At 35.4% G+C, this 13,165-nt stretch overlaps 1 protein-coding gene across 1 annotated transcript; it reads right to left on the reverse strand.

Annotated features, from left to right (window-relative positions):
* Nucleotides 1-2,570: 2,570 nt before the first annotated feature.
* On the reverse strand, nt 2,571-10,318 carry LOC103477861 (m-AAA protease-interacting protein 1, mitochondrial). Its single transcript, XM_008431196.3, has 5 exons — nt 9,800-10,318; nt 8,596-8,667; nt 8,327-8,453; nt 6,991-7,135; nt 2,571-4,128 (listed from the first exon to the last, which is right to left on the reverse strand). The coding sequence occupies exons 1-5, from the start codon at nt 10,196-10,198 to the stop codon at nt 4,044-4,046; spliced, it is 828 nt and encodes a 275-aa protein (XP_008429418.1). The 5' UTR covers nt 10,199-10,318; the 3' UTR covers nt 2,571-4,043.
* Nucleotides 10,319-13,165: the final 2,847 nt, after the last annotated feature.

The following is a 13,165-nucleotide window of genomic DNA, read 5'->3' on the forward strand; positions in this document are numbered from 1 at the left end:
CTCTGGTAGTATTAATTAACTCCAGCGAATCCGAATGGGTCTGAGACGAAGCCCTTGTTGTCTGAGTGGGGTCGGGTGCTGAGTCGCATTGCTCTTTTCTCCTGGCATGTAGACTAGGCACATATGGAGTAGATGATGCTTGAGGAAAAGGCTGAGTAATCTGAGTAGCTGGGACTTTAGGAACAGTTTTAGTTTGAGTCCAACGTTCTAAAATATTTTTCTGGAGATCCAATGAATCATGTAAACATTGTTGAAGCATGTCCACCTCTTCTTTTAGACTTTGTACTTTGAGTTCTAGGTCAGGGGTTTTGCGCCTGACGGTATTTTGGTTTGGGAGCAACCTAAAGTCCAAATCATCACACAGGTCAGCCAAGTCAGGACGAGTAGCCATCATGTACACTTAAGTGAACCCGAGTCCGTGCAATGCAAGTTGTGCTAGGATGAATTCAGTTCTGTCTTTTCCTTTTATTTATTTATTTATTTATTTATTTTTCCAAGTACTCACGGCTTCAGTTCGTATTTTCTCTGATGGACTTAAAGGCTCGCAGCCCTGATCCGGTACAGAGTTGACTCCAGTAAGAAATTTCCGAAGGGAGTGTTCAGAAGAAGAAAAAAAAAGGTCTGCCGCGCGCTTAGCCGATGAGGGGTTTTCCGCTTCGCTTCGCCGTGCCCACAGGCACATTCAGAAATTATAAAGCAAAATCCATCTCACGTCTAGGCGGTGCAGTTGTTCCAAGTCGTCACGGTAAAGGGTTTAAACCTGGGACCGTGTTATATTCCAAAAACGGCGTTGAAGATTCCGCTCATTGCCGTTGAAAAGCTCCGAAGTCCGCGCCTGGCCTAGCTCGGTTCGTTCGGACGTCCACTATACTGTAAAGTACTTCTTCCACGTTTCAAATATTAGCTGGTAGAAGATACTGCATTCTGAGGTCCAAGAGAAATTGTTCGGGCGCCATTTGTAACGCTTCAGGTTGTGTTTAAGGAAGGAGAGGAGGCGGTGGACTCGACTGGACGGTTAGAAACTCACAACTTCACTGGTACTGAGAATTCCACAGTGTTGTCCTTTAATAAGACGCTCTTCACCAACCTTACAAGCCCGGTTGAACGGCTGCTATACATTCACACATGAAATAAGCAGAGTTCAAAGCAACCCATAACGTCACTAACATAAGAGAGTTATATGTCCGTCTCAGTCCAGGTATTGTAACAATTTGTAACGACTGTTACAGTATCCAACTGTAGCAGGTTTCTCAGACGTTCTCTAAAAAGAAAACAGCGACGCATACATGACGTCATCTGAGATACTAGAATGTCTTAAAGAGATACTACACAATTACGACTGTTACAATATGCAGCAGCCCCCACATTTGTTGGCACCCAAAGATGTAAAAAATAAAAAATAAAAGGCTCAAGTTAATCTTTTACTGCAGAAACATAATCTCACCGTTTTTTTGTAGAAAAATTCATGGTAAATTCCTTAGAGGGGGAAAAACTCCCTTTTTAAAAACCCCACAAATTTCACCCAAATGTAACTGAAGCAGCTTAAACTTAAATCTATCTGATTATCTGATTAGTTTAGCTAATAATTAGTTGAATACTTGAAGTTGAAATGTTCTTCCCACATGGTTAGTTGACCATAATTATAAAAAACCTGAAAAAAAACAACAGAAAGTTAAGGTACCCGGTCGTAACGCAGCAGGACATTGTGAATTTTCCTAATTTGAATTCAGATATATCAAACTGTTCACAATGGGAACGCAACAAAGGGCTCACACATATTTCAAAGACACGGGACATTTATTTTAATAGGTACTTTTGGTATAGTTTCTAGTGCAAATATCTTAGTAGTTTAAATAAGAGAAAACTAAGTAAGTTTTCAGTTAGGTATAGGGCTTGTTTTAAGTAATATTAATGGAAAAATGCTAATTATGAGTTAAATAATCTACCAGTGGAACTAGTACTTGGTTTGTCTTTTTTGAAGTGTACTAAGATGTTTGGACTAGAAACTAAACCAAAAATACTTGGTAAGATTTTGTTTTAGCAGTGAATGCTTCCATTTTATCTCAAATAGGTGACTGTAGTTGATGTTATGAGAAAATTTGGTGTTTCAAATGGACAATGATCCCAATCTGTACTGATTTTAAAAAGAAATAAAACAGAAATAAAACAATAAAAATAACGTTTTTTAAATTATGCTTGCCAGTGGAACTACTACTTTTTAAAATCAATATTAACGAATTATTACTTAAAACAAACTCGTATATCTAGCTAATAAGTTAAGTTGAAGTTAGTTTCGTCTTTTTTAGTGTACCAAAATATTTGTACTACAAACTAGATCAAAAATGGAAAAATGGTAAGATTTTGTGTTTTTGCGGCATATGAAAATATCCAACCAGAACACCAGTTCTGTATATGACTTCAGTATATTTTATTTGAGCAGCAGAATTAATTTCTGTGCCAACTTCAAGATGCGTAAACAGACTTTCATGCGCTGAACTCCCCCTTAAGGCTGCAGCAGCATTATGGGATCAGAGACAGCAGGAAGTGTAAAAAAAACCTCAGGAGGGGCATTTGAAATTTATATCAAGCACTTTATTTATACAAAATAATAAAACTCAGTTGTCCTGAGTCACATTCTAGACTTTGGTAAAACAGTTTGAGCCAAATCATTCAGAATGGAGTAAAATAGAGAAAGTTGATTTTTTTTCAGTTTATGGCTCTACAGGTTGTTTTGGGGATTTCATACTTAATTATCTGATGAAATGTCAAATGGGCTTCTGTTGATAAAGTCATGAAAAAGAACAACTAACTTAAAGCAGTGGAGGCAAAGCTGTTTGTGGCAACATTGTTGTGGAGTGTTGAAGGCATCAAGGGAATAATTCAAGTAGGATATGGGTTTGTTATCTTTGCATATAGGAGTGTAAAAGTACACAGTCTTGAACAGTTCTTAAAATAAGGTAAAAGCAACAACAGATGAACAAAATTTACATTTTCAGATCAATATTTGCAGTCTGTCCCATTACACCAGCTTGGTTGCTTCCTTTGAGAGCCATTTCTACCTCCAGACCAGCTAAATCAGGGGTGTCCAAAGTGTGGCCCGGGGGCCATTTGTGGACAATTTGAAAGATATAAATTTGACCCCCAGCACAAGTACTTGACACAAATGGAGACTTTCTTTCTTTAATTATGACAAAATTATCACAAACAAGTCAAATGTTGGATACAATACAAAGGATTTGCTTTCTGCATTCTCTTCAAAAACCAAACTTTGGGTGAAGCAAAGTTTGCTTCACCCAAATCTGCTTTTAATTAATTTAATAAACTTGGCTAAATGCAAAAATAGTGACTCACACAGTGTCATTTTAAAGCACAGTCAAGTAACTATTTTATTTCCAGTTTTATGTATATATCAAGAACAACTTAAAAGAAATTTGACTTTGCATCATAGTCGTATCTTAAAATTCAAGGATTTGTCTTCAGAGTCAGAGTAACACTCAATTATATTATAAAATGATACAAAGCTTTTATACATTTTGCATAATAGCTCTCATTTTAAGACTTCAAATTTTTTTGTTGAAAACTAAAGACAATTAAGTGATTTGAGACCTCTTGGAACCCTTCCCACTTTTATTTGCAATATCTATATTTTCAGTTTTTATATTTCTTATCATAGTCTCAATGTTAATGCTTCCATTTACAAATATATTTGCTGTTACACCTGCATTTTCAAACTGTTTTTTTTAACAATAATGGATTTTCTATTCTAGTATCTGTCATCGATGATGTTTTTCCAATATTTTCAGCTTTTGGTAAGAATGATGCGATATATCTAAAATTGTTCATCTGAGGTTGTATTTAGCCAAATTTCAAAACAATTTCAAGATGTTTTTATGTACCGATATGCAAAACCTTGCATGTTTTTCCACCATGCTGCCGAGTCTTTTCTCCCAGGACTGAAATCTGCTTCAGGTGCGTTTGATTCAAACGATTTAAACTCAGCAGTCAGATTTCCAGTTTAATCCTGACGTTGTTGCAAAGTGAATTCACTCGGCCATTTTCCAGTGCCAGTGCCAGACGGTTGTTACCATCCAATCAGGAGAAGTTCCTGGTTTTAGCTCTCCGTGGAATCTGTGGAGAGGGAGACAAGCATGCCTTTAAAAAAAGTGCAAAAACTGGTTTATATTTATTTGTTTATTGAAATTCCTGAAGAAAACACTAAGTTTGTTTGTCAGTCTCAGTTGAGAACTTAATAAAACTTCAGCTTCACCCGATTAAAATTCTGTAAAAGAAAAAAAAAGCTCCAGTTAAGTAAATGTATTTGCACCTTTTAATGTATTTACTTCAAAAATGTTAGCAGTATAAAGTAACAAACATAACAGGAAATAAAAGCGACACATAACTTTTGTAACCACAATAATATTAACATGTTTGAAAAGGAGTAGGAAGAAGAGAAAAACTTATGAACTCCATAAACTTGTACTATATTTTCAGATGGATCCTCATTATTAGATATCAGAAAAGAAAAATATTAACATACTTAAGAGTTACACAAATTAAAAATAAGAAATGTACACAGTATAAATATATACTGTGATATATTTGAGTCTAAATTAAAGGATAGGGCTATTATATGCCACTGTCTATAAACACTGACTTCATCTATATATAAATATATACATTATTTACTATGTTAATTTATTTTCACTCGTATAATCTTATTCATTACAACAATTCTTACTCATAGATATTTCTATACACATTACAACAAACATAGATCTACATGAAAACATAAATCTAAGAGACTTCAAAATCAAGGTTGATTAATTTTTATATTGAAATTGTCTGAATAATATTATATAAAAAGGCTATGTGTTTAAATAAAAATCTGCAGAATATGCCCATTTTTTAATCTGATTAATTGATTAATCATCAGAATATTTGATTATTAAAATAACTGTTAGTTGTAGCCCTGCTGCTCTTCAGATTTATATTTGCAAAAACACTGATTTATTTTCACAATTACTGTGTTGGTTTATCACATAAAACTCAACAACAGAAACACTGCCCTCACTGGTTGTAGCAGTAAACTGAAAAAGTTTTAGAGAATGTGAATATATCTGCGATTCAGTGTAATAAGATTGTGAAAGAAGGTTTCTTATCCAGCTTAGCAGTCGGTCGGCTCGCCTTTAGGATAATGCTGGCAGGTAACAGGCTTTCTCAGACCTGAAGCCACAGGAACAACAATCTGCCCAACCAGATCGGCGGTATTAGGCAGAACCGCCACACACTGCGGCCCAACAACTAACTGGATTACTGGGGAAGAGCAGAAAGAGGCTTTGACTGAGAACCGATTTCCTCCGTTTTGTTTAAGCAGCAGTTTCACAAAAACTGAATCCAATCCCGCACTTTTTGAACGGCTGTATAAGAGCCTGGACATGGAGGAAGTGAAGGTTTTTTGTTTTTTTTACTCTCTTGGAGGATTTAATAAAGTTTTTTCTGTTTCTGCAGAATAATGTATGTACTTGACATTAATTTAACTTAATTTAAGCCTGCTGCAATAAGCAGTTAATCTCATCATAAATTAAAATGAGTTTGATCATTTCAATTTCCTAAAAGAAAGTATTTATTTTTTACACATCAAAATACAATTTATATTACAACAAAACATTACATTTGTGAGAAGGAAGAAAACAAAAAGTACTGTGGGTTAATAAATGAATATTAAAATATTAAAGACCGTGCGTGTGTGTGTGTGTGTTTAATGACATAATGTGTTGAATAAAATGTAATAAACAATTAACAATTAATCATTTAATCGTTTGGTCAGTTAAAATGAGCTCAATAATTTATATTTTGATTCGTATTTTTGAAGAGTAATTTTGTTGGTTGCTGTGTTTTATTTTCAGTTCTAGTGTTGTTAAGTGTTCTTTACAACCAAAGTTTATTAGTCTTTGAGAGTGCTAACTTGCATTATTATGAAAAAGAATAATATTTTCGTTTATTCCAACAATTTATTGTCCAGGAAATTTTGTTATTGTGATAATTATAAAAGTAACTCTTTATTCTTCAAAAAAATACTATGTTTGCCAGAAGACACAAATGTTTCAGAAAAATACTGGATGTGTTTTTAAATTGTAATATTTTCTGTTTAGTTTTTTCTTTGTTTGTAGAGGAGCAGACACGTTTAAATATCTTGGTTTCTTATTTGTGAGTGAAAGTAAAGCTGCATCATGTTAGGAAAACACAAAACTGTGATATTTTCACCAAGAAATTGTGATTATGACAAAAGTTAACTCACATTTTCCATGTTTTCCTTCATCAAAAAGCCAGCATCTTTCTCTGAATAAAAATGTACACTAGGTTTTTGCACTAATCGCAGAAAAACTCTATCTGCCAGAAGAAATAAATGCAGAATTGATCTCCTGCAACTAATGGTTATTTTAGTAATTGATTATTCTATCAATTATTCTGACGATGAACACATTAATCGGATAAAACATTTGGCACATTCTGCAGAGCTTTCATTTAACCACTTTTTAAAAATAAAATATTAAAAATACATTAAAAGATGCAAATAAACAAATAATATAATTCATTAAAATAACTTCTAACATCAACATTTGAAAAGTTCAGCCCTTCCTACTTGATTTAACATCAGTAACGGGAAGTTGTTGTTTTTTTACGGTATCTGAACCAAGTGAAGTTAAACTACGACTTGAGTTAATAATAAAATATATTTGCATCTTAAATGAAAAATGTTTGTTTGGTTTTGTTCAGTTTCGGCCTAATCACTGCTCTAAAAATGCAATCTGTGCCTTTTTTAAGTCTATAAACTCAAACAAATCGATTACTAAAACAGTTGATGATGATTTGAATAATCAATTAATCACGATTAATCATATTAATCGTTTCAGCCCTATATCTGAGATATAGGTCTAATCTTCCCTAAGCGCTGCTCCACATTTTTCACAGATCAAGTTGTGAACTCACTCATAAACTGCGGTTGCCAGTTTCTCCTGAGGGCTCCCGTCTTCTCCAGAGGTCACCTTGAAGATTTTGGTGGCCTCTGGGTCATCTGGACCCTCGTGTGACGACAGGAACCAAAACCTCATGACGACGAAGCAGAACTTTCTACCTGCAGGGACAGCAGGGAGGATTTATGGAGACGAGACGCTGCACCTCGGCTAGCAGCAGAAATTATTTAAAGCTTTGAAGCGTAACTGTTCAGTAGAGCTGTGTGATTTAGTTTTAAAATATCCTCTGAGTTTTTCCTACCAGTTTTGCTTAATCTTTATTTTCCATAAAAAAGAAACTACAAATGACAGAAAATATTTTCAAAAAGTGGATTTTAGTTCTATCAGCCCTTCTGAATACAATAGAGTATTAGGGTCAGGCTACGAGACTTTTTGGTTAATTATGAAAATATAGTCATAATATTAGCAGAGTAAAGATGAAACTTTACCAGAAACATCTTAAAATTAAGTGAGAAAAATTGTTTTAATTTGAAAAACCCTTTGACAGTTATCAGGATCTCAGATTGTCTTGTTCTTTCTTCAAAATAGTCGGTTGTTTGAGTATTTCTGCTACTGATAATAACTTGATGCTGATGTGTTAAAAGATTAAGTATTTCTATTAAGTAAAACATATAAATATAACGTCAACATTCCTCAATTGAATTTTTTATTTTTGCTCATAAAACTTTATTCTCCTAATATTATCACTTTATTTTTGTTGTAACAAACCGTAAATTATTTAAAAGTATTTTTTGTTTGTTTAGATGTGCACTGTGAGGATTGTTTTTTTGTTTTATTTTTGGACCTTATAGGATGCCATAGGGCAGAAAGTCTGACCTTATAAAAGCTGGCAGTAATTAGTTCTAACAATAGCTGGCTAGAAACGACGACTGTCAGCAGTATTCAAATGATTGTTTACGGCGTTAAAGAAGCAAAGATAAAGTATTATGAGCTCATGTTATTGTATCTAAATGTTTGTATATATGTTTTATTTTAATCATAATGTCATTCAAGTGTATTTTTGTAATATTAGAACTTTATTCTCATAATTAAAAAAATAAAAAATATTGTAGTCTGGCACTACATATTTTATTGTAGAGTTGACCTGAATCCATAGTCCAAATACATAGAAGTTTTAAAACAAGATGGCGGCCTTCGACGTAATGATGACATCACTCTGAAGCATAGAGACCCCAGGAGTGAATTGGTGGGGAAAAAAATTACATTTTCAAAAACCAAAACCTTTTCAGGATGAACACCTTAAAATTAAAGTGAATCTCTGAAATTCAGTGTTTCCCATCAGGAGAACTCACCGTGTTCGTCGAAGACAACGGAGATGTCCTCCGGTAGGACAAATATGATGTCCTCCATTTTGACGGCGAGCTGCCTCCTCTGCGCCTTAGTGAGAGGCTTGCACTTCTCCTCCACATATTCCCTCATCTTCAGAAACAAAATAATTAGATTTCTAGTTGTTGTTTGTTTTTAAAATGCTTCTGTAAATTGTTGATTTGACTCAGCATTACACCTGAAACTAATCAGGAAATGTTTTGTGGGTAAATTTGGGGTCTCATTAATGTGCTACCTCATCGGTCACGGCCCCTTTCAGCTCATGGTATCTCCCTCTGGACATTTTGCTGGAAACGTGGACCAAAGCCTGGGATGGAAAAAGAGAAAATACTTTTCAAAACTTTGTTTTTATCAGAATTTTACATCATGATTTTATTGCTCATTTTTTTAATTTAGTTTTTAATGCTTCTAATTTTATTTTAATTGTGTTATACATAGATTTGCGGCAAATAAAACCAAAGATTTTAACAGATTTTAACTTTGTTTTGGCTATTTGTCATTGTATAATTACAGAATCTTCCACAAATGAAAAAAAAACAACAACTATTGGCTGGACAATAAATCAATAACAATATTGATTTATCGCAATCGACACATAATATCAGTAACATGCCTGACAGAATATTCAACAATTTCACTGTCCTCTGAAAAAGAAACACACAGCATTCTGGGGGATTTAGGCAGAGGAAAGGCTTCAACTGATTCACTCACTCTTTGGTTACCTAGCAACTCACTCACTCTCTCACTCTTTGGTTACCTAGCAACAATCTTTTCAGTTACTTATGCAGTGGCAGTTTAAGTTTTCGCTACTGTGCCTCTAAACTGCTTAAAAATGAGAAGGTGAACTTTTAATGTTATGCCATTATTAATACATTACTTAAAAATTGTATTTAAACAACAATATTATTGTTTATCGCAATAATTACTGGGACAATTTATCGTCTAGATAAAAATATCACGGTCAGAGTTAGATAGTAACTAGTTACATTTACTCAATTACATTTACTTGAGTAACCTTTTTGGAAAAAAAAAAAAACTTTTAGGAGTATTTTTACTGTGATGTACTTTTCACTTTTACTTGAAAAAAATTTCTTGATTCTCTACCCAATGAATGAAAAACAAACATGTTTTCACCAAAACATATCAGACACAGAACACGCCTGCAGTTTTTGTTAAAGTTTCATAAGTTTTTATTGAAAGAAACTGATCTGGAAAAAAAATCTTATGCCTGATCTTTTGTTGTTGGTACTTACTGCCATATCAGCAGGTGAATATTTAGAAATAAATTATCATTGCTATGTAAATAGTTGAACTTTTTCTGTGTTATTGTTTTTCACATAAACACCTTTATGCAACTTTACATCGACCTTTGTATGACTTTTATGGAGTTTGTTGCAGTTAAACTTATGTTTTTGTTTTTACTATTCCCTGTAGTTTACCTGCTTCACTCCTCTGTGAAACTCTGCAGAGTTGATGTCCACCTCAAAGTAAAGCTCAATCAGGAGCGTTATGACCCTACACCGGACCCAGGTGAGCGGGTCCGGGATGCCCACCACAGAGACGTGGGGCTGGGATCCGGGGCTCCCCGGCGGCTCCTCGGCTCCTGCCCGGGAGCTGAACAGTCTGCATTTCTCCCCGGCAAACACGAACCTCCGCCTGGAACATCTCTGCCCGGGTTCCGCGCTTAAAGGATTCCCAGGACCCGAACACAATTTCCCCCGCTGTTGGCACCGGAACGCCGGGTCCCTGCTGCAAATGGAGCCGCTGCTCCAGGCCTGAGCCCCGGCTGCGAGGCTGCGGAGGTCCCGGCGTGCAGCCAGGCCGGCGAGCCGCTGCATCAGGGCAGAGACTGGACCAAGAATCGGGTCATTCCCCGCATCCAGCCGATTCTCCAGCCGATGGTAACCTTACGCAATTCACCCCATGCTCTACCCATAATGCTTTTAGTCAACATGACGCGGACGGTCACTGCTGCTGCATTCAGGTACTGTGGGAAACTCTACAACTGCAATCATATGGAAACTTTTTTTTAGAAAAGTCAGCCTTTGTGTAACATATTTGGACTTATTTAGATAACTTTTAACGGAGAAATTCAAGTTATTTAAGAAAACATCAACACACCTGAGAGTTTGTATGTAAACAAAGGGTGTAAAGAAAATGGATGGATGGATGGATGGATGGATGGATGGATGGATGGATGGATGGATGGATGGATGGATGGATGGATGGATGGATGGATGGATGGATGGATGGATGGATGGATGGATGGATATTTACAGCGCCATTGTGGTTCTAAATCTTTTAATACTTTTTGTTTTTACTATAACAAGCCCACAAGTTTTGTTATCAAACTTTAAACTCCTCCAGAATTGCGTTGCTTGCTCAGTAAATCTATATTTATTTTAAGTAAAAGCACGTGTCTTTTACAACTTTCGAACAACGCAAATATTTTAAAACCTTTAACATTTTCGTTGAAGGATTTGAAATTATCGTCCAAATTGAAGGCAACAAAAGTGTTTCACCAAGCGTGTCCAGCAGGTGGAGACAAATACTAATTTATTGGCGTCACTGGATCTGTGTTTTTAAAGTTTGTGAAAAGCAGCGAACTAATTTTATGTCGGTCTCTGTTATATCCAGCAGGAGCATCTGAAAAAATAAAACCAGTAGAAAACGACCAGTTGCACAAGCTGTTTTTGGCCTTTAGTTTTTGTTTCCTTAGAGGCTGCCAGAGATCATTTAGGTATAAAACCTGATCAGAGTCATATCGTGTCGTTTGCAAAACGGTTTCAGCTGTGCGCGCGCACAATCTGACGCAAAAACACACGATTGATGAATTGATCGATGAATTGACGGTTCAGCCTGCAGTATCAGAGTAAGTATATAAGATTCACATTTCCGTGACTCGCTAGTGTTTTAATTTACTAACCCCTAATAGATTCATGACATTTCTCTAAAAGTCCTCAATTTAATTAAAGCTGATTGTCAAGTTCCTAAATCTATTACGTTCTTCATTTTTGTTAGCACGTCTGCTAAAGATTTGTAGCAAGTTTCTAAAAGTGAGCTTTCCAGTATTTTACTACCTCTGTCCTCGCTTTCCTTAACAGTGAGATAAAATGGGCCCTAATCCAAACTCTTCTACAAACATGGAGAAGAAGCGTTCAGCTTCCATGCACCACAAATCTGGAGCAAACTTCCAGAAAACTGCAAAACAGCTGAAACACCGAGTTCCTTTAAATGCTTAGAGCTGCTTCTGAACCATAATAAATGCAACACTGACCTACACATTTGATGTTTTTGATACTGCCACTCCTCAAAATGTAATCTGGTTTCTCAAATGTTGACTTTATGTTGTTTTTATGACTTCTTATTTTTGTGTTTTTATGATGTAGCACAATTTGAAACTGCCTTGTTGCTGAAATGTGTGCTCGATCGAATGATTTTTTGTTTTGGCAGAGTTTCAGTGTTAATCTCCGTCATTATTGCTCTTCCTGAAATACCAATATAGTATTTCCCATTTTGAAGAGTAGCCTAGAGAAACGTGCTCCTGTGTCCCATCATGCATCCAGTATTAGAAGTTTAAAAAAATAAAACACAAATAACAGGGGGGGGGAAATCCTCTAACCATCTATATTTTGTAAAAATTGTTTTGTGTAAAACTATAACTTCATATTCTCCCACTGAATAAATGCAGTCAAATAAAAATCTGTATTTTTCTGGTGAAATTACGCTATTGCGATCTTTTATTAAGACTAAAAGTAAAACGTGCAGGACGTTCGGTGACATCTGCAGCAGCTGCGTGTCTTTCCTTTCCTTTCCGCTGCCGCTGAGTGGCGCTGTTGTCCACATTAAGACCCTCTGGGTCACAACAGGGTTGAAGATATTCAGAGGAAAACCTCCAGAGTGTGCGATGCAGGTCCGTTTGAACATGAGGCCTGGGTTTGTTCAGTAATCATGACTGCAAGCTGCAGTCGCAAATTTAAACATTCCTGAATTTATTTGTATATTTTTGGTCGCGGTGGGATTTGTTTGAAGGTTCCCACACATCCGCAGCAACTTGTTTTACACCATATCGAATTGGTTGAATAATTTAAAAAGTCTAGACGGAGAACACACTAAAAAGAGACTTATAAAATCATCGCTCCGTTTAAAATATGCTTTTTTGTAAAATTTTTTCAGTGTAGGGATTAAAATTCCAACAAAAAGCAAAGAGGTGCAGCTTTAAATACTCACAAAAATATTACAAAAGACCTCCAAACCTCTATTTGTGACAAAAAGTGTAGAGGTTGGATAAATTTGATGAGCAGATTTAAAATGTTTCTTACCTCTTTCATGGAAGACCTTAAAAAGTAAATTTAACTCGTCATCGTGAGGGGCTTTTAGAAGAACTTTGTGCTGGCGAGGATTGCATTTTTTAATCTGAAAATATGTTGTTTTTGTAAATTCAAATTTAGTCTGGGCTACAGGTATTGGTTTTTGTGGGAGCTGGCAGGGAGCCTCACAAAATAGCAGGTGCAGGTGTTGATCAGGATAAAAAAAAAAGAAAGAAAGAGACGAATAAGATTTAAATTGTGGTTGTTGAATGAATCTGGCGTTTCTATATTTAAATGGAATCACAAAGTTTGGAGGAAAATTATATTTTCTTCGTTTTTTTCAGTCAAATTGAGGGTTAATAATTAAACTTAAGCGACAACTAACAAGAGGGAATTAGCTCCAAAATGTTCTTAGTAATAGTTTCTGCCTACAAATTATCTTATAACCTGTTTTTTTTTATTTTTTAAACCATGCATAAATAAAAAAAGAATAAA

The sequence above is a fragment of the Poecilia reticulata genome, chromosome 16, assembly GCF_904066995.2.
Source record: "Poecilia reticulata chromosome 16, P_reticulata-male-v2, whole genome shotgun sequence".
Taxonomy (NCBI): Eukaryota; Metazoa; Chordata; class Actinopteri; order Cyprinodontiformes; family Poeciliidae; genus Poecilia; species Poecilia reticulata.